The sequence below is a fragment of the Schistocerca cancellata genome, chromosome 1 (assembly GCF_023864275.1).
Source record: "Schistocerca cancellata isolate TAMUIC-IGC-003103 chromosome 1, iqSchCanc2.1, whole genome shotgun sequence".
In the NCBI taxonomy this organism is placed as follows: domain Eukaryota; kingdom Metazoa; phylum Arthropoda; class Insecta; order Orthoptera; family Acrididae; genus Schistocerca; species Schistocerca cancellata.
The window spans coordinates 483,703,957-483,726,741 of NC_064626.1; the positions used below are offsets into that span (position 1 = coordinate 483,703,957).

The window sequence follows — 22,785 nt, forward strand, 5'->3', positions numbered from 1 at the left end:
AGGTAAGATTTTATGGTAATGACAGTGATTGATTCTTATTTTCATGATTTAACAGTACAAAATGTGACAGAATCAGGATAAGAATCTAATTATAAATGAGAAGCACAAAATTGTGTATGTTCTATACCATATTAAATTATTTCATTAACCAGACAAGGATACTGAATTGTCTGCCCTACTCCACCCCTACTCCCAACTCCTTGCCTCATGGCTCTTCTCCCTGCAACAGACCTAGATGCAAGCAAGATCTGTATCATACATCCTGCTCACTGCCACTTACTCCACTCCTGTCATTGGCATCTCCAATCCCATCAAAGGCAGGGCTACCTGTGAAAGCAGCCATGTGATATACAAACTTAGCTACAATCACTGTGCTGTATTCTGATGAGCTGTCTTTTTGCATGAATGGCCACTGCCAAACTATGGTCAAGAAACGGCTGGACCATCCAGTTGCTGATCATCCCACCCAACGTGATGTGGTTTGATTTAATGACAGCTTCAAAACTGATGCCATCTGGATTTTTCCCACTGACATCAGCTTTTCAGAACTGAACAGGTGGGAACTCTGCCTACTACATACCCTTCATGTCCATAACCCTCCAGCTTTAACTTTCACTTGTCCCTGCCTTCCATCTGCCTATCCCCTTCCCTGATCTGCTCCCACTACAATACATGCATTTTTCTATTTCTCTTCCAGCCCCCTTGTTGCTCTCCCCCCCCCCCCCCCCCCCCTCCCAGTGTATTCTCCTGATGCTGCAACTAGCAGCCCAGTCCTGTCCCCACCACATCCTGCATGCTCCCACCAGCAGCACCAGAACTTTGCCCACCCTTGCCCTTTTCCTGCTATTCTTCCCCTATGTGTCGCATGCTTTCTCCTTACCCCACTACCCGCCCCAGCAGATTGCTGCTCATGTAATATCCAGTCACCATCAGGCCTTAGTGCTTCAAGACAGCAGCTATGTGTGAGGGAGTAATTATTGTGTGAATTTGTGTGAGCTCTAGTTCTAAGCAATATCTTTGTCCAAAAGCTTGAACATTTCTAGTACACCTTCTTGTTGTGCCTGTCTGCAACTCAGTGCCCCTTCTGTGAGGTGAAGAGCAATCTAGCCTTTCCTTATCATTGTTATTCTGTCTTGGGCTTTCCATTGTTTGTTGTTTATTTGTGTTTTATTTAGGTTTTTTTCCATCTTTCAGATATGAATATGGAAAACCCACAAACCACCCAGCTACAGCTTCCATTACTTCTGAATTGGTAATGAATGACAGAAGTTACTAGGAGTAACATGCTAATTAATGAAAATTGAAATCATGTTAATTTAGACTGAAATGATTTACTCTGTTCATGTCATTTGCAATCCCCTAGATTCCTCACATTGTAAGTGAAATGACTGAGAAGTCAGTGTCATTTATGGCTGAATTATGAGGGCAGTCTCTCAACAATAAAGTCTACTGTTTGTTTAGATCACGTACCTGTCGTCGAAGCCTGCCCTGTGAATCATGGTCAGAGAGATCTGCAGGTGAAGGTGATAAACGAGGTCTCTTGCTGCTGTGGTTCTCATCCCCATTGCTGGTTCTACCAGAATGTGGACGCAAACAAGCAGACAGGCTACAAAAAAGATCATGTTGTGTATAGCTCTCCTTAGTCATTACATACATAATAATATTAAAGATCACACAGTATTAACTCATGTAGGTTTAAAGTTACCAGCACAATACCTGTATACAGAATTCACAGAAAATGTTAAGGGATGAGAAACAAGTGAAATAATGAATTCTTTTTCATAATATCAACTACATTTTTGCATGTATACCAGTTTATCAATTTACAGTGCCATAAACAGATACTTTATTTAACAAGCAAATATCCAACCATGATATGAAGTATAGTCTTAAAAAACAAAACTAATATTATGGAACAGGTTAACATTTAGATAACTAGTTTATGGGCCAGATTTGGGAAAGGGTGCTACAGAAATATTAATGATAGCCAGGAATAATTAAAGATTTTACAAGAGAAATATCAGTCTGACAATTAAAAATTAACTGTACCTTCTGGATACATCAAATGTAGTTTGTTAATGGTTACCAATGGGATAGTGACATTATTCCTGACTTGAAGTGACTTCTAGTAATGATAAATAGATCAAGAGATATGTTTCATAGAGAGAGTGCAAATATCACAGGAAGAATATCAGAGCAACAGTGTCTTTAACTTATTGTTAAGAGACTCTTTCATGCAGCATCAGTGTAAATCACCACAAAGAGATGAGAAGCCATCTTAGAATTACATATTTCAGTGGTCAGTTTATTTCTGTGGCAGATGACCCTTACATAGGCCACTGCTACCTCATGGCAGATTAATATATATATAAAAAGAAAGATGATGAGACTTACCAAACAAAAGCGCTGGCAGGTCGATAGACACACAAACAAACACAAACATACACACAAAATTCTAGCTTTCGCAACCAACGGTTGCCTCGTCAGGAAAGAGGGAAGGAGAGGGAAAGACAAAAGGATATGGGTTTTAAGGGAGAGGGTAAGGAGTCATTCCAATCCCGGGAGCGGAAAGACTTACCTTAGGGGGAAAAAAGGACAGGTATACACTCACACACACACATATCCATCCGCATATACACAGGCACAAGCAGACATTTGTCTGCTTGTGCCTGTGTATATGCGGATGGATATGTGTGGACATGTCTGCTTGTGTCTGTATATGTGTGGATGGATATGTGTGTGTGTGTGCGAGTGTATACCCGTCCTTTTTTCCCCATAAGGTAAGTCTTTCCGCTCCCAGGACTGGAATGACTCCTTACCCTCTCCCTTAAAACCCACATCCTTTCGTCTTTCCCTCTCCTTCCCTCTTTCCTGATGAGGCAACAGTTTGTTGCGAAAGCTTGAATTTTGTGTGTATGTTTGTGTTCGTTTGACCTGCCAGCACTTTCATTTGGTAAGTCACATCATCTTTGTTTTTAGGTGTATATATATATATATATATATATATATATATATATATATATATATATATATATATATATATATAATAGAGGGAAACATTCCACGTGGGAAAAATATATTTAAAAAGAAAGATTTGACAAATGTCTGCTTGTGTCTTGAATGTGTGGATGGATATGTGTGTGTGTGCGAGTGTATACCTGTTCTTTTTTCCCCCTAAGGTAAGTCTTTCCGCTCCCGGGATTGGAATGACTCCTTACCCTCTCCCTTAAAACCCATATCCTTTTGTCTTTCCTTCTCCTTCCCTCATTCCTGACGAGGCAACCGTTGGTTGCGAAAGCTAGATTTTGTGTGTAGGTTTGTGTTTGTTTGTGTGTCTATCGACCTGCCAGCGCTTTTTTTTGGTAAGTCTCATCATCTTTCTTTTTAGATATATTTTTCCCACGTGGAATGTTTCCCTCTATTATATATATATATATATATATATATATATATATATATATATATATATATATATAATAGAGGGAAATATTCCACGTAGGAAAAATATATCTAAAAACAAAGATGATGATACTTACCAAACAAAAGCGCTGGCAGGTCGATAGACACAAACAAACACAAACATACACACAAAATTCTAGCTTTCGCAACCAATGGCTGCTTCGTCAGGAAAGAGGGAAGGAGAGGGAAAGACGAAAAGATGTGGGTTTTAAGGGAGAGGGTACGGAGTCATTCCAATCCCGGGAGCGGGAAGACTTACCTTAGGGGGAAAAAGGATGGGTATACACTCGCACACACACACATATCCATCCACACATGTACAGACACAAGCAGACAGAATATGTCTGTGTCTGTGTATGGTAGTCACCTTTGTGCTCATACGGCAAAGACTACCAAATCCACTGGTTAGTCCCTCAGCCATTAGGGGTGAAACCCAATGGGACTCGGGGCAAGTAAGGTTAGCAACCTGCTTCCCTGGTACTTTAAATATGATGCTGGCAACGATCAAAGCAAAATGCCTCGGACCTTTGGAGGTGACAGAGTCCCACCTCTAACTGACAAACCAGGGACCCCTAAGATACAACTTGGCAAACAAATGGTAATGAGATGGGGAGCTATTAATATCAATGGGGGCTACTCTGGGAAGAAGGTAGAGCTGGCAGAAGCTGCAAGTAAGATGGGGCTGGACGTTTTAGCTGTTAGTGACATTCGGGTAAGGGGTGAGAAAGAAGAGGAAGTGGGAGAATACAAGGTCTACCTGTCACGAGTCAAAGCAGGAATAGCACAATGGGGTGTAGGGCTTTACATCAGGAAAGAAATGGAACCCAGCGTAGTTGCAATAAGGTATGTAAACGAACGACTGATGTGGATAGATTTGACAGTGTCTAGCAAGAAAATTAGGATTGTGTCAGTATATTCGCATTGGGAAGGGACAGATCAAAATAAGATGGATAGTTTTTATGAGGCACTCAGTGCTGTAGTTGTTAGAGTAAAGGACAAGGACAGTGTCCTGCTCATGGGTGATTTTAACGCCAGGATTGGATATCGAACAGAAGGGTATGAAACGGTTACGGGTAAATTTGGAGAGGATATGGAGGCCAACAGGAACGGGAAACAACTCTTGGATTTCTGTGCCAGTATGGGCTTAGTAATCACAAACTCATTTTTTAAACATAAGAACATTCACCGGTATACTTGGGAAGGCAGGGGAACCAGATCTGTCATTGACTATATACGTAATAACAGATCAGGAATTTCAGGAAGGCTGTGAGGGACACCCGTGTATTCAGGGGATTCTTTGATGACACTGATCATTATTTAATCTGCAGTGAAATTGGGATTGTGAGGCCGAAAGTGCAGGAGGTCAGGTCCATATGTAGGAGGATAAGAGTGGAGAAACTTCAGGATAAGGAAATCAGGCACAAGTACATAACAGCAATTTCAGAAAGGTACCAGTTAGTTGAATGTAGTCAATTACAGTCATTGGAAAAGGAGTGGACAAGGTACAGTGACACAGTACTAGAAGTGGCTAAAGAATGTCTTGGAACAGTAGTGTGTAAAAGTAGGATGAAGCAAACAGCTTGGTGGAATGATACAGTCAAGGCAGCCTGTAAAAGGAAAAAGAAGGCGTATCAAAAATGGCTACATACCAGAACCCAGGTAGACAGAGAAAGTTATGTTGAAGAAAGAAACAAAGCCAAACAGATAATTGCAGCATCCAAGAAGAAATCGTGGGAAGACTTTGGAAACAGATTGGAGACTATGGGTCAAGCTGCTGGAAAACCATTCTGGAGTGTAATTAGCAGTCTTCGAAAGGGAGGTAAGAAGGAAATGACAAGTATTTTGGACAGGTCAGGAAAACTGCTGGTGAATCCTGTGGATGCCTTGGGCAGATGGAGGGAATATTTTGAAGAGTTGCTCAATGTAGGTGAAAATGCGGTCAGTAATGTTTCAGATTTCGAGGTAGAATGGGATAGGAATGATGATGGAAATAGGATCACATTTGAGGAAGTGGAAAAAATGGTCAATAGATTGCAGTGCAATAAAGCGGCTGGGGTGGATGAAATTAAGTCGGAACTCATCAAATACAGTGGAATGTCAGCTCTTAAATGGGTACACAGGATAATTGAAATGGCCTGGGAGTTGGGACAGGTTCCATCAGACTGGACAAAAGCAGTAATCACACCAATCTTTAAACATGGAAACAGAAAAGATTGTAACAACTACAGAGGTATCTCTTTAATCAGCGTTGTGGGTAAAATCTTCTCAGGTATTGTTGAAAGGAAAGTGCGAGTATTAGTTGAGGACCAATTGGATGAAAATCAGTGTGGGTTTAGGCCTCTTAGAGGTTGTCAGGGCCAGATCTTTAGCTTACGGCAAATAATGGAGAAGTGTTATGAGTGGAACAGGGAATTGTATCTATGCTTTATAGATCTAGAAAAGGCATATGACCGGGTTCCTAGGAGGAAGTTATTGTCTGTTCTATGAGATTATGGAATAAGAGGCAAACTTTTGCAAGCAATTAAAGGTCTTTACATGGATGGTCAGGCAGCAGTTAGAGTTGACGGTAAATTGAGCTCATGGTTCAGAGTAGTTTCAGGGGTAAGACAAGGCTGCAACCTGTCTCCACTGTTGTTTGTATTATTTATGGATCATATGTTGAAAACAATAGACTGGCTGGGTGAGATTAAGATATGTGAACACAAAATAAGCAGTCTTGCATATGCGGATGACTTAGTTGTGATGGCAGATTCAATTGAAAATTTGCAAAGTAATATTTCAGAGCTAGATCAGAAATGTAAGGACTATGGTATGAAGATTAGCATCTCCAAAAGTAAAGTAATGTCAATGGGAAAGAAATATAAATGGATTGAGTGCCAAATAGGAGGAACAAAGTTAGAACAGGTGGACAGTTTCAAGAACTTAGGATGCATATTCTCACAGGATGGCAACATAGTGAAAGAACTGGAAGCGAGGTGTAGCAAAGCTAATGCAGTGAGCGCTCAGCTACGATCTACTCTCTTCTGCAAGAAGGAAGTCAGGACCAAGACTAAGTTATCTGTGCACCGTTCAATCTTTCGACCAACTTTGTTGTATGGGAGCGAAAGCTGGGTGGATTTAGGTTACCTTATCAACAAGGTTGAGGTTACGGATATGAAAGTAGCTAGGATGATTGCAGGTACTAGTAGATGGGAACAATGGCAGGAGGGTGTCCACAATGAGGAAATCAAAGAAAAACTGGGAATGAACTCTATAGATGTAGCAGTCAGGGCAAACAGGCTTAGATGGTGGGGTCATGTTACACGCATGGGAGAAGCAAGGTTACCCAAGAGACTCATGGATTCAGCAGTAGAGGGTAGGAGGAGTCGGGGCAGACTGAGGAGAAGGTACCTGGATTCAGTTAAGACTGATTTTGAAGTAATAGGTTTAACATCAGAAGAGGCACCAATGTTAGCACTGAATAGGGGATCATGGAGGAACTGTATAAGGGCGGCTATGCTCCAGACTGAATGCTGAAAGGCATAATCAGTCTTAAAAGATGATGATGATGATGATGATGAGATGTAGTTCCTGGGACAGTCTCCACTCATTAATGTAGCATGATGAGTCACCTAGGAATGGCAGTAGGAAAGAATAGTGTCTTCCTCATTGGACTTGGTGTTTCCCAGCCATCCTATACTGTGCATTTGGAGAAAAAGCTCTGTGATCACATAGGTGACAATAAATTCATCCCAGTAACTTTTCATCCATACACTGACATTTTGGGTATCTTTATTATACCAAATGATATTCCTCCTTTATATTTCAAATCACCAAGCTATAAACAAAATGCTGTTTATCAGAATAGGGCCTATATTCACCTCCAATATCCACTGTAACATGTATTTACTGATGCAGTTACAGCTGTTCAGAGCTACGTAAACAGTCACTACTCACATACTGTGACATGGCATGTAGACATGCCCACTAAGGGACAAGTGTACCAGGTGGTCACACACCAGAACAGTTTTGCTCGAACAGCAGCACATGTGTTATGATAGTAAATAAACTTTCAAGAAGAAATCAGAACAGACTGAAATCAGGTAGTAGCCATATTTGGCTAACAACTGATGAAATATGTGCTTTCAGACAAGTAACAACATGTCTCTTTGTTGTATTTTTATTTTTGAGTAATCTGATCTCTTTTAAGTTTTCAATAAGGTAAAGCTGCCCGCAACTTGTAAGTATGCTTGAACACCACAGTGCTCTAATAGGAATTTCTCTACTGGAGGTTGTAATACATACCTTCCTCCAACTGTTAAACTGACTTACCCAGCCACTTATAACGAGGCCTACAGTGCAAACTGCCTTTTTTTGCATTTACAAATTTATTATCAGAGACAGAGCAATAATTGACAATAGATGCTTTTGTAATAGAGTTGTGCTCTTCCAAAACTATGTTTCATAAGCTCTGGCCACAGTACATAAATGATGTAGTAAATGGTAGCATTACCAGCAGTATTGGTAACATTGTTAGGGAGTGAAACATAAACCAATGTAGAAACTGGGAGCTTACAAGTTCTCTTGTTTTTGGATTGTCTGGTCATTTGTTTTGCACACAATTAGAACTGCACATCATTCATTTTAGCCCAGTGTGTATTTTACATCCTCACACAATAAAGATTGCATTTTATAAGTAATAAAAGTTAGTTGATCATGTAATATCTGCGTTTTTATGTAACCAAAGCAGTTACTTTTGACGGAAGTACAAAAATGCAGTTTATTTTGTATTGAACAGAACATTCATCATGATGAAAAGCAAAAGTTTCCTGTTTATCACTGGTAAATGTGAAAGTTTTCTATAAATAATGGAAGCATGTTTTATATACGTTCAACAAAGTATTGGAGTGATTTTTGATATATATTTACAGTTTTTTATTTTATCTATTTTGAGGAAATTGCATCTTCTAGTATTGTATGATAAATTTGTATTTACTTTTACTACAAAGTCCCTCTGTTTCATGTTACAAATTAACAATTTTTAAATAAAACCTAAATTAAACATTGGCAATTTTAATTTTGCTATAAATTCTGTTTATTTTTGAGTAGTAGACGGGAGGATAACTATGTAAATCAAAAATGTGCCATCGGTTACTGACCCTTTATATATCTTCACTCAATTTCTAGGCAGTTCACCACATCCTTTCTCTACAGGAATCTTGCTAGATCACATATGCAAGCAAAGAGATCAAAATCCAGTAATGCCTAATAAGTATGCAACTCACCTAATATACTGGGTACACCTTAACTGACCAAAACTACTAGGAAAACTATCTTAGTCACACTTAGTAGACTAGTTAGTGTTACAACTCTAGTTTGTAGTCTTAGATACCCTTACCCGCTAAGCCACACAACATTGGCTATATATTGTGTATAAATGTGTGCTTTTCATGCAACCAGTTGGCACGAAATTTATCAGTAAAATATTGAAAATAAAATAGGCCAAGTGTAAAAACTTTCTTCCCAAGTCTAGGCACAATATCGTTAAAGTGGGCAGTTTTTAGATACCTTTAGAGAGAGCATGCTTTGTAAGAGAGTAATGTATGTGGACCTACTTGGAGTGACCCTTGCTGTAGTGGTAGCCAGAGTCACGTACAACTTGTCGTGCCAGAGGGAACAGCTCATCCCTCCTGGTGAGCAGTGCTGGCATGTACCTGCAGATCTGTGCTGCTGCCTCATTCACTGACACCTATCACACACAGAAACAGCGTTCATCTCACCAGTATCTCGAAACAGTCCAGGCGATATACATGTTTCCCAGCAGTGAAACTACAATACTGCATATGAAAGTCCAAACAATATTTATTAAAGCCAAAAGCACAGCACAAGTAAGATTGTTTGAAGGATGTTGCTGCTGAAACATTCACCATCCTAGCTGGTCCCACATAATGTCCTACTCACAGAAGGTCCGGGGCCAGACCAAGGTGTGTCATGAGGATCATCTTTACAGACACTGAGGGGGGGGGGGGGGGGGGGGGGGAGGGGCAGGCAACATTAGCCTGTTGCAGAATGCCAATGTACTGTATTCCTATTGGCCCTCTTACCTACATAAGCAGTCTGTGGCATCAGATATTCAAAAATAAAAGAAATACTAGTGATTAACAACTCATAGATAGTGAGGGTATTAGAAACTGAGCACAAGCTCAGATTAGGAAAGAATGGAGAAGGAAATCAGCCATACTCTTTCAAAGGAAGCATCCCAGCATTTTGTCTTAAGTGATTTAGGGAAATAACAAGAATCTTGAACCGGGATGGCAGGATGCGAATTTGAGCAGTCATCCTCCTGAAAGCAAGTCCACTGGTACTAAGCATTGCACCACTTTGCACAGGTCAACATATGACAGTAACGATTCTCTGCACATCTTTACCTCAGTTATTGCTCATATAAGGGGCAGTCAAATGGAAATGAGACAATGGGGAAAATGTAAGTAACCTGTTTATTATTTCAAAAGTAATCACCAAAATTATTAATAAATTTATTGCACTGTGAGACACGACCAATGCCTTCATGGAAACATGACTGTATGCAGGCATGCACCTCTTCATCTGAAAAAATCAATGAGCAGCAATGTCTTTCTTCAGAGCTTCAAAATTATGGGGAGATATTGGGACTGTGTGCAGGAGGTACAAGGGCTTTCTAGTGAAACTTCTGAATCATGGTCAAAACAACTTTGGCAACATGTTTCCATAATACAGATACACAGTAAAGGGTAAATACCTGAGATTTTAAAAAGTGGTTTACGTGAGACTCTTAAGTTTAGTTTGGGAACTGGAGCAACAGTTAAATAGCAAACACAAGGCAATGGAATCAAACTTAAGTCACACTTTGCTTTCAATCAACAGTCCATAGACACTACAGAGGCTCTTGTGCATTAACTAGTTGGGTTGCACACTGTAGCTGCAAGTGTAAATCTAATCTATCATAGTATGAAATGGACAGGATTGTTACAGTGACGTGATCATTGTCATATTCTCAAATAACCAGTGTTGTGGCCTGCTATGAAGCATGACTCACTTGGGAAGGCACAATGATGCAATCCTATTTCCACTGCTCGCATTGTTGGCACCTCATAGCGCAGATTTGATAGTAAACATCTTTATTGGAGCCAGCTTCATACGGTCACCTCTGAATGGCCCTTTATGATACCAAAGATGCTATTAATGCCTTCATTGATTGAAGAATTTGCAGGTTTGTTGCAGCTGAATCTGTTACAGCACATGGTATAATGAGCATATCTTCTACTTGTGTACTATGACAACTGGAACCAAAGCTTTGGAGTCATAATCATTATTCTGTATTGGAATGCACTATGCCACTTTGGTCAGTTTGTAATCAATATTCATGGGCATGCCCGTAAGTTTTATGTAGGCCTACTATATGACACTTTTGAAATGAATATAAATGTCTTTAACCTATGCATTTCAGCCAGTTCCTATACACCAAATATGTATGTAAGTGATAATGTTAGCTTCCTTTTATATACAGTAGTCTTGTATTAGACACAGTGATCTTCATGTCATGTAATCCAATGTTGTGATTCCTATCATACTGAGGAAAACTGCAACTCTCTTTCATATTGGGGTAAAGTACAGCTGACATCAGGATCAAAGTTGGTTTAAGTACCATAGGTCCTTTCTTGGCACATTCCTTGTCTTCCTCTGACTTTTCAACTGATTTACCCAGCCAGCTACAGAGGGATGTACTTGTTGTACCGTGCCAGAGGAGAAACTCGGCATTTTTCTTGTACGCGAATCATTTCAAAAATTGAAAGAAATCATAAGTGACAGGAGTTAAAAAAAATTAGTACTGGCTGAGAACTGATCCATGGATCTTTGCAGTTGCAAACTGACACTAACCCACTCAGTTCCCAGTCACACTTCTTAGTAAGTGTAAACCAAATCTTTTGTACTGTCATTTTACTTTGTAAGTGTTTAACTTCTTTCATAATGTGGATTAGTTTATATTTCATGGAACTGAATCAGCATATTTCCACCCAATACTTTACTTTCACTTCTCTATAGCAGTCCACAAAAATATAAAAAATTCAAATTAATAAGCCATGTTACCCTAAAAATTATATTAAGAGAACTTTCATCTACATTGGCTTTGACCTTTTTTTCACACTTCATAAGTGTCAGACCTGTTCAGTCCAGCTGAAAATCCAGTGGATGTGGAAATACTTTCCTTGCTGTACTCTAATTTTTCAACTTATTTCCTTACTGCAATATAATATATCAACATAGACATCATACACCTTATACAGTGCTTTTAAAGCTTTATCTGATTCTTCCAGAATTCTTTATGCCATCTCAATGATCAAGCTCATTTTTGTCTCACCCAGTGTCAAACAAAATTGTATTAACTGCAAGAGCAAGTTTGGTTACTCACCTCATGTAGTGTTAGAGGCTTCTCAGGCTTGCGCTTGCAGTCAAAGCGGCCATATATGGCTGCGTATTTCCTGATCTCTTCCATCCTCCTTGGGTCATCCTCCGCCATGCTGAGCACATGCTGCAACACAGCCCACTACTACTGCTTCACACAGGTCCAAATGCACACATCATATTCATAAATAATGGAAACAGATTAGTGCCCATATTGTGTAACAAATTTGTGAAAATGTACAAAATTATACTTATAACATTAGATGATGGTATATCTCAGTATTTATTTCTATTTGACAACTGTGTCTAAGTAACATAGATGAAGTTTGAAAAGACATCAAAGTTGACCGCATCTAAAGTAAATTCTCTCTCTCTCTCTCTCTCTCTCTCTCTCTCTCTCTCTCTCTCTCTCTCTCTCCAGGTCTTCATCTGCCCCCACCCTCAATAATTTGCCATTACCCCTACATTTAACATGTCAAATGTGCCTAGGATTTTAATAATAATAATGATTAAATATTTTAATGTAATCATAATAACTGTTTTACAATGCCATTGGATCACCCCTGCTGTCTTCACCATCTGAAAGTTGAGATCTTATTGTACAGCTGTGCCAACTGGATGTCAAAGTCATAACCCTATGACAGCAAGTTGTGCTTGGTTGCACCCTGTGGAAGTGGAGAAGGTGCCAATTTCTGGAGGCAATTCTTGTCCCACCTTGAAATTTCATGCCTTTTTCTCTTTATAATGTAGAAAATGGTATTTTTTTGTACCATCTGTTGCATTTTGTCCACAGATGAATCATATACGTGCAAATCTATAGTATAACATTGCAATTTTTGTTTAAATTTAGGATTTACTGGAATTACTCTGGCATAAAAACTAAATGTAGCCCCAACAAGTGGGTCACATTTGTCCGTGGGCAAATGGTGAACTACTGCCATGATTGAGTTGTGTAGCAAGGGGAAGGAGTGTCGTTTTACTGTTGAGGGAGGAGAAGAGTATTCTGGCATATGGCATTGGATTCTATGTCGGATTTGAACTGGTCCTTTTCTGCATCTCAATAAGGGCTACCTCGGAAAACAACAGTGGGAAGATTGGGGATAATTTTAGCAATTTACCAATAAATCTTTTTGTAGTGTTAAGGAATTCCTTTCAAACGAGTAGAATACTTTCATTTTTAATGATAAGTACCAGTATAATATAGTGGATTTTTAATTGTTTATACACTACTGGAAAATGAAAAAAGAAAACCTTTATGCAAGTGACTAAGGCATCCCATACTTGCACAGGACACTACAAGTGCACAGTTAATCTGATGATCAAACGTGCAGCACAGCAGAGAAACCAGAAACTGTGTTATTAGCTTTGGAATGTTGCAAGCTTTGGAACAGTTGTTCACCTCAACAGCCAGTAGCAGCCAGTTTGCCGTGGCATGCAGAGATCCATCTGTGTCTGCTGCATTGTTAGCATGCTGGAACAGTGTAGATGTGAATTGTTTGTGCAGTTGATGGAGTTTGAGCAAGAACTTATAGTGGGTCTATCGGAAGCTGGATGGTCATATTGCAGAACTGCACTACAACGTGGGACAAGAGGTCTCCACACTGCTTTCATGTTATCACCACTGCTTGGCAAAAGGTGTACATGCCCATCAGCCTGGATCCAGACAGCGGCCATGCACAGCTGCACAATAAGACATTGCATCTTACAAAGTGAAGCATCGGACTTCCCCATGACTTCACAACAGATTAGCGATGCTTGTGCCAGGGTATCAGCGAGAATCATTCACAGCTGTCTCCATGAAGCGAGCTATGATGCTGCATGTAATGCCCCAACATTGTGAAGCCTGCCTCCAGTGGTGTAAGAAGAGGTGCTTATAGAAGGACAAATGGAGATTTTGTTTGTTTTCAGTGATGAAGTTGCATCTGCCTTGGTGCCAATGATGGTTGTGTGTGTGTGTGTGTGTGTGTGTGTGTGTGTGTGTGTGTGTGTGTGTGTGTGGTGTTGCACAGGTGAGCACCAACATCCGGAGTGTTTATGACAGACGCAGACAGAGCCAGCACCTGGCATCATGATACGGAAAGTAGTGTCTTACAGTGGCCATTCTCCTCTGGTGACCATGCACCAACAAGGAAATACGCCTCTACAACAAGACATTAAGTACCCACATATATCCTGTGCCACCCAACAGGCTCTCCAAGGTGTATATCAACTACCCAGTTCGGCTCTATCCCCAGATCTCTAAGTCATTGAGCACATTTGGCACTGGACGTAATGCCACCTTGCACAGTCTGCGAGACCAGTAGGAGATCTGGGTGAATCGAGGCACCGAGTGTACAGTGTACGGTGGGCCATTCTGCCAGACTACATTCGTCTTCATGGAAGAACTGCAGCGTGTATTGCTGCAAATGGAGGGTATACAGAGGGTACTAGCGCTAACATTTCCTGTGCCCTGTCAACTGTACTCAGATGCATATGGCTAGGTCGATGCGATTGTTTGTTTTACGAGGTCAGTGAGAAAAGTAATGAGACTGACAACCTGCAAGAAGTCTGCTAATGCTGTGTTGCTCTACTTGTGTGGATCGGTCCGTTCATCCCTTCCATATGCTCAGTCCGAGTTTGAGCTCCGTACTGCCATCAAGCGATTTTTGAGACAGCCATCACTGAAGCTGTGCTTTTGTTGTATGATATGAGAACGGCATGGAACAGCGAAATTTAGAGAAACTTTATGGAATCTAGTTTTGTATTAAAATTGGGGAATCCGCGAGAGTGACTTTGAAAAATTGAAATAGAACTATGGGGCACATTCCTTGTACAGAGCACAAATTTTTCGGTGCCACACATCCTTTTCGAAAGATCGAGAATGGTTTGAATATGAACCTCACTCAGGGAGACCTTCAACTGCAAACACCGACGAAAATGTCTAACGTGTGGATGCTCCTGTAAGATTAGACAGACGTTTAACATTAAGGATGATACGTGTTACAATGATGTCGTTGAAAGGCTCAGAAAAAGGGTGAATCGAGTGAAACGGGACATTAGAAACAAGTGGATGGGGCATCATGACAATGTCCCATGTCAATGGTCGCTTCCATCACAGAATTTTTGACCTCAAAATGTATTCCTGCCCAATTCGGTTGATCAAGTCCTTGCGACTTATTTCTTTTCCCGAAGTCCAAAAATGTCTTGAAACGACTGAAAGACCCTCTCAGTTGAAACCTTTCAGCATTGTTACCAAGAAGGGGAGAAACAACTCCGCCAGTGCACTGTACAGGTGCTTGGGGATAGTATTGTTGTGTGAAAAAAATAAAAACTGTTTAGTCTCATTATTTTTGTCGCTCACCTGTTGTACATCTAGGAGATAACGTCAATAAAATTGTTAAGATTGTCTATCTACTGAATCGACGATTTCTTGGGATCCTTTTTTTCATTTTCCAGTAGTGTAGTTGTTACCACAAAACTACGACAGGAAGTGTAAGATAAGTCCGCAATCCAAAACAAATCCTGTATTTGACTATGGAGAATAAATGAAATGAAATGTTTGAAAAGATTTGAATCCTCCTTTAACTGCAGTGCCGAAACAGCTGCTGCGCCAGGTAAACTGTATTCCTTGTCGTAAACAGTTTGACAACCAAATAAAGTTAAACTGTGTAGCGACTGTTAAATCCACAGTGTTCCCCTTTGTCGTTGGCAATATTAAATTTGTGGTTTTGTGTAATCACAGGCAGTCATTTCCAGAAATGCACCGGAATTCTGAGATGAATGAAAAGGTATACCTCAGAACGGAGGAGGCAACAATTGCATTCTCTTTCCATCCCTCTCGCTTTTGGGGATGCTTATGGGTAGGCAGCTACGAATTGTAAGTCGAGGCTGGAAACACGTTCCTCATGCGCACTGCTTACTTGAGACATTGTACAATTTCCAATATTAATTTCCAAATAATGGTTCGAAGACATTCTACTTTCTGCATAATTCTAACCCTTTTTCTTATGTCGTATCACTAAATCACATTGAGTTATACGTCACAGTGAGACAAATTGACCAAATTATGTTCACATTTTGGAATTAAGTTGAAACTAATAATGGGAGGCCACGACGTTCAGACCACGGATTTACCTCAAAGTTTATACATTTCTAATAGTCCATTAGGACAACGTAATGTACAAGTACACTACTGGCCATTAAAATTGCTACACCACGAAGATGACGTGCTACAGACGCGAAATTTAACCGACGGGAAGAAGATGCTGTGATATGTAAATGATTAGCTCTTCAGAGCATTCACACAAGGTTAGCGCCGGTGGCGACACCTCCAACGTGCTGACATGAGGAAAGTTTCCAACCGATTTCTCACACACAAACAGCAGTTGACCGGCGTTGCCTGGTAAAACGCTGTTGTGATGCCTCGTGTAAGGAGGAGAAATGCGTACCATCACGTTTCCGACTTTGATAAAGGTCGGATTGTAGGCTACCGCGATTGCGGTTTATAGTATCGCGACATTGCTGCTTGCGTTGGTCGAGATCCAATGACTGTTAGCAGAATATGGAATCGGTGGGTTCAGGAGGGTAATACGGAACGCCGTGCTGGATCCCAACGGCCTCCTATCACTAGCAGTCGAGATGACAGGCATCTTATCCGCATGGCTGTAACGGATCGTGAAGCCACGTCTCGATCCCTGAGTCAACAGATGGGGACGATTGCAAGACAACAACCTGCACGAACAGTTCGACGACGTTTGCAGCAGCAGGACTATCAACTCAGAGACCATGGCTGCGGTTACCCTTGACGCTGCATCACAGACAGGAGTGCTTACGATGGTGTACTCAACGACGAACCTGGGTGCAAAAATGGCAAAACGTCATTTTTTCGGATGAATCCAGGTTCTGTTTACAGCGTCATGATGGTCGCATCCGTGTTTGGCCACATCGCGGCGAACGCACATTGGAAGCGTGTATTCGTCATCGCCATACTGGCGTATCACCCGGCGTGATGGTATGGGGTGCCACTGGTTACACGTCTAGGTCACCTCTTGTTCGCATTGATGGCACTCTGAACAGTGGACGTTAAATTTCAGATGTGTTACGACCCGTGGCTCTACCCTTCATTCGATCCCTGCGAAACGCTACATTTCAACACGATAATGCACGACCGCATGTTGCAGGTCCTGTACGGGCCTTTCTGGATACAGAAGATGTTCGACTGCTGCCCTGGCCAGCACGTTCTCCAGATCTCTCACCAATTGGAAACGTCTGGTCAATGGTGGCCAAGCAACTGGCTCGTCACAGTACGCCAGTCACTAACTACTCTTGATGAACTGTGGTATCGTGTTGAAGCTGTACAGGCCATCCAAGCTCTGTTTGAATCAATGCCCAAGCGTATCAAGTCCGTTATTACGGCCATAGGTGGTTGTTCTGGGTACTGATTTCTCAGGATCTATGCACCCAAATTGCGTGAAAATGTAATCACATGTCAGTTCTAGTACAATATATTTGTCCAATGAATACTCGTTTATCATCTGCATTTCTTCTTGGTGTAGCAATTTTAATGGCCAGTAGTGTAGCAATGCTTAGGCGATTTCGAGAAAACCGCACCAGAAGTTTTACACGGCAGTGATGTACCGTTGTCACCCTGAGCAGGAGCTGGCAGTGGTCGAGTGGTTAGCATCAAGTTCGGTAAACCTTGGATTGCTGGACAGAGTCCCACTCCTTTTTTTAATTTATGGATTTTTTAACACTAGTCATATTATTTCACAACATTTTACGTTTTAAAAGATATGTAATGAAACATCGTGGCTCCCCCGTATAAATAGGAATTTGGTGTAATAGCAGATGAAAGTAAAATGTATTATAAAATAATTTTAAATTGTTTCATTGTGTCGCCTACAGTGACGCGTGTGGAGTTACCTCGAGGTCCTTGCAGACCTTCTTCTTGGGGTTGTGGTGGCGCGGCTCGAGGTGCGGCAGGCTGCGCACCAGCGCGTCGGCGGCCTCGGCCAGCCTGGCGACCTGCGCCTCCAGCAGCACCGGCGTCACCTGCAGCGGAGAGCCCGCGCCCGACCCAGACCCGGGGCAGCCCGGCGGCGACGGCGCCTGCCGCACCGGGCTCGTGCTGTCCGAGCCCTGCACCCAGCACAGAAGCCATCCGTGAGGCGACCCGTACCACTGACATCGATTACCAGTTCGATTCTCGAACACAGCGCATGGCTATAATTAAAGTGCAGCTACTGACAGAGGTCCGATGTGGGCTGTAATTATCGTATGGCCGCGAGACTTGGTAGATATTCTAATGTATTAATGCGGAATGGAAAATCTAATAGAAGTCGACCTCGGGAAAGATAGTTTGGATTCCGAAGAAATATTGGAACACGTGAGGCAATACTGACCCTATGACTTATCCTAGATGCTAGTTTAAGGAAAGGCAAACCTACGTTTCTAGCATTTGTAGACTTAGAGAAAGCTTTTGACAATGTTGACTGGAATACTCTGTTTCAAATTCTGAAGGTGGCAGGGGTAAAATTCAGGGAGCAAAAGGCTATTTACAATTCGTACAGAAACCAGATGGCAATTATAAGAGTCGAGGGGCACGGAAGGGAAGCAGTGGTTGGGAAGGGAGTGAGACGGGGTTGTAGCCTCTCCCCAACGTTATTCAATCTGTATATTGAGCAAGCAGTAAAGGAAACAAAAGAAAATTTCGGAGTAGGTATTAAAATGCATGGAGAAGAAAAACAAACTTTGAGGTTCGCCGATGACATTGTAATTCTCTCAGAGACAGCAAAGGACTTGGAAGAGCAGTTGAACGGAATGGACAGTGTCTTGAAAGGAGGATATAAGATCAACATCAACAAAAGCAAAACGAGGATAATGGAATGTAGTCGAATTAAGTCGGGTGATGCTGAGGGAATTAGATTAGGAAATGAGACATGGAAAGTAGTAGATGAGTTTTGCTACTTGGGGAGCAAAATAACTGGTGATGGTCGAAGTAGAGAAGATATAAAATGTACACTGGCAATGGCAGGGAAAGTGTTTCTGAAGAAGAGAGATTTGTTAACATCGAGTATAGATTTAAGTGTCAGGAAGTCGTTTCTGAAAGTATTTGTATGAAGTGTAGCCATGTATGGAAGTGAAACATGGACGATAAATAGTTGGGACAAGAAGAGAGTAGAAGCTTTCGAAATATGGTGCTACAGAAGAATGCTGAAGATTAGATGGGTAGATCACATAACTAATGAGGAGGTATTAAATAGAATTGGGGAGAAGAGGAGTTTGTGGCACAGCTTGACAAGAAGAAGGGACCGGTTGGTAGGACATGTTCTGGGGCATCAAGGGATCACAAATTTAGCATTGGAGGGCAGCGTGGAGGGTAAAAATCGTAGAGGGAGACCAAGAGATGACTACACTAAACATATTCAGAAGGATGTAGGTTGCAGTAGGTACTGGGAGATGAAGAACCTTGCACAGGATAGAGTAGCATGGAGAACTGCATCAAACCAGTCTCAGGACTGAAGACCACAACAACAACAATGTGGAACCGATTTACGCTGGAAAAAAATTAGTTCCAATTTGGGCCAGCAGTAGCAAATCTGGAGCTGCGAATGCAAGAAAGACATATTGGAATGTTACTGTATGTAACGGATTGGGAACGGGCCATGGACAGAAAAGCCGAAACAAGTGAGAAAGACGTAATGTTGATATTATTAGTAACCGCTGCTTACTCAGTTTGTTCAGTATGAGCACCAGAGACGTCAAACAGATGGTGTACATAGCCAGCTTTGCGCCTGGTGGACAAAATTGGAACTAATTTTTTTCCAGCGTGTGTTGTTTGCACATTAAAGGAGGGACATTCATGAAACACACACACTATTTAAAAGGTATATCTCATGCACAATTCTGAAAATGTGCTAATCAAATTTTGCCTAATGCTTTACGTGAAATTAACATATTTGCTGTTAAGTTCCTTGGATTATATATATTTCACTTTTTATGGAATTTAAAAATTTTAAGAACTTTCAGCATTGCAGAGCGTCAGCAATGGTAAGTATAGAAATAATTATGAAAAATCCGCCTCGATTGCACAAAGTACCTGGTTTTTACCTAGGTTTCAGCGTGGATAACCACCCCTTCTTTAGAACAAATATAAAACAGTTTGTCTAAATAGGCATAGTCAAAGGCTAAAATCAACACCTATAACGGCAAGACCCCATAAAATTTTTTTACAAATATACGGTAGACTGTGACCATCGTACGTTGGCTGAGGCGAGGCAGCACACACAGCGTTGAGATAACTAACATTGACTTGGTACATATGTACCGTATATTTGTACAAAAATTTTATGGGGTCTTGCCGCTATAGGTGTTGATTTTAGCCTTTGACTATGCCTATTTAGGCAAGCTGTTTTATATTTGTTCTAAAGAAGGCGTGGTTATCCGCGCTGAAACCTAGGTAAACACCAGGTAGTTTGTGCAATCGAGGCGGATTTTTCGTAATTATTAAAAATTTTATTTTCAAAAAATAATATATGTACCTATTTCTCAGAAACTATTCAGTACATTTCTACAAAATTTTCTCTGTTTAATCGCTTTGCATATAGCAAGCTCCTCTCAAGAGGTTTTTTAAAGATATCGAATAGAACAATTTTAATACTTTTAAAATTATAAATTTGTAATTGTAATACAAAATTCATGAAAAATTACGAGCTTCCCAGCTTACACTCAGAATCTCAAAATTTAACTTTGACACAACATTTATTGGGTCAGAAATAAGTGTACAAAATTTCATAATTCTAACCTTCATATATTCTGAGAAAAAGGTACGTACACTTCAAAAAATATAATTTACAGGAAATGCCGTTTTAAGTTCAACCTAACTTTTTTCTTGTGTCACCTCTTCAGTTGGCCCCACATTCATACTCAGGGTCCTCTTTCCCTTCAAGGCTTCTCTTCTGGTTTCTTGTTTTCTGCCTTTCTTTCTTTCCCAGATCTTCAACTGACTTTTCAGGTGAGGAGAGGCGTTGTAAATCTATTTTTCACAAGATGCCTTCAGAGAAATTTCCTATCTTAAAGCCCATTCTCTTTAATAACTTCATCCTTCCTGCGTTGCCATCATTAAATACAAGAAATGCGTCGCAAGTTGCAATTCCAACACATGTAGCAGATGAAAATGTGATTTTAGGGCATCCTTCCCATATGAGTGAATTCAGAGACTCATTTCGATTCTGGGTTTTGCCATGAACACAATTCAGGATCGGACAGAAACCTGTAAGTAGGCTTCACAACATCCAGGATCCAATTTGGAAGCCTCTCATTGTAAATGAATGTAGGGATTGTTATCCCTCTGAGCCTGTAGATGTTGAAGTGTTGCTTCAAAAAGTAGACGTGCCAGGAAGGTCGCGTCACACATTTAATTATTTTCCAGGCACTTCAGATGCGATTTCATCATTGTAACTTTCTATTAATAAATACAAAATAAATTGAAAATTGTCAGTTTCAGTGAATTTCATGAACGTTCACTCTTAACGAATTAGCATATCTACCAAGTTTTTCTGCCATACAGTAATAACAGCCCACACTGGACTTCCGTGAGTAGCCGTACTTCACTTATAGTCGCGCGTTCTGGGGCGCCTTGTCACGGTCCGCGCGGCTCCCCCCGTAGGAGGCTCGAGTCCTCCCTTGGGCATGGGTGTGTGTGTCGTCTTTACCGTAAGTTACTTTAAGTTAGATTAAAATAGTGTGTAAGCTTAGGAACCGATGACCTCAGCAGTTTGGTCCCATAAGATCTTACCTCCACCTCCGTGAAGGTCTAAGGTGTCTTAGAGTGGGCGTATTTGCATATCGCTTTTAGTTCTGATGCTAGAGAGGCTAAGAGAGATGATAAATAGAGAATGCTGATACGTAGGTACAGAGCTATTTTCCCCAGATTTTCATGGGTCAGTACCAACTTATATGAAAGAAACTTGTTAGTTATCGCCAGAATAAGCGAGGTAACAAATGAAGGAACTTGAATGTTTTTACGCACGTAGAAACACTAACAAGGTAGAGTTGGCCGTTAGGAGACGCCTGTGTCTGACAGATTAACGTTCCAAATCTTCCACAAACGCAAAAAAAGACAGTTAGGTTGGTCATAAAAAAGTAACGCCAGTTTTGTCTGTCGGTTGTTTTCTTTGAGAGGCTACGTTTTCAGCAACACCCAAATCGTGGTTCTCATTTTCTGGACCTCTTTTCAGAAATCAACACGGGTTTCCGCGATACCTGCAGTCAGCCTCCAGACCACGCGGACAAACAGCTTAGGTGCCACGTTGTAGCAGTGTTACTGGGTGTTAAAGCCTCAGAAGTTTTGGTTTACAACGAGCAAATCGTTTAAGCATCCTCTTTCACACTTTTCGTGTCAACTTCATTAATCGATTTTACGATGGTGTATCGAACCTCAGAGTTATCCATGCTGCCACTTACGTAATGCTAAGAGTTCTTCTCCGCCGTAGCATCATTTGACAAAATTTCTCTCACGCTCGGCTTCATTTTCTCTGGTATTTTGGCATTTATTTCGTGTGATTTTCTCCTGTTGATCGAGCACTGCCTGCCAGTCCAGTAGTCTGCAAACGCTGAACAGTTTAAGTACGCCTTGCCAGTCATTTGTCTCTTTCATTAGGAGCTTATTGGACGTGTATCTGAGGGTTTTATTCCTTATAACTACTCTAATTTATGTAGCTTTGTGATCTCCTCTCCAGTTCTCCACTTCCATTCGTAATTTCATCACAGTCACAGTGATTAAGCGAGAGACCAAAGTTAATGATGCCTACAAATACGAGAGGAAGCTACTGAAGTCTGTGTCAGTCAGGAGAAGAAGCCGTAGGGTAGGTGCCAATTTTAGCAAGAACAAGGCGCTAGGGGAGGTTTTTATTTTCGGAACTAGCA

General features: G+C 41.0%; 1 protein-coding gene across 1 annotated transcript in view; it reads right to left on the reverse strand.

Moving 5' to 3' along the window:
* Positions 1-22,785, reverse strand: part of LOC126185518 (NGFI-A-binding protein homolog) — an 89,418-nt gene that overhangs the window by 27,822 nt on the left and 38,811 nt on the right. The window contains exons 6-9 of the mRNA XM_049928139.1: positions 17,782-17,997; positions 11,888-12,007; positions 9,054-9,187; positions 1,471-1,606 (exon numbers count right to left, since the gene is read on the reverse strand). Of these exons, the coding sequence (XP_049784096.1) occupies positions 1,471-1,606; positions 9,054-9,187; positions 11,888-12,007; positions 17,782-17,997 (606 nt within the window). The remainder of the gene's footprint in view (positions 1-1,470; positions 1,607-9,053; positions 9,188-11,887; positions 12,008-17,781; positions 17,998-22,785) is intronic.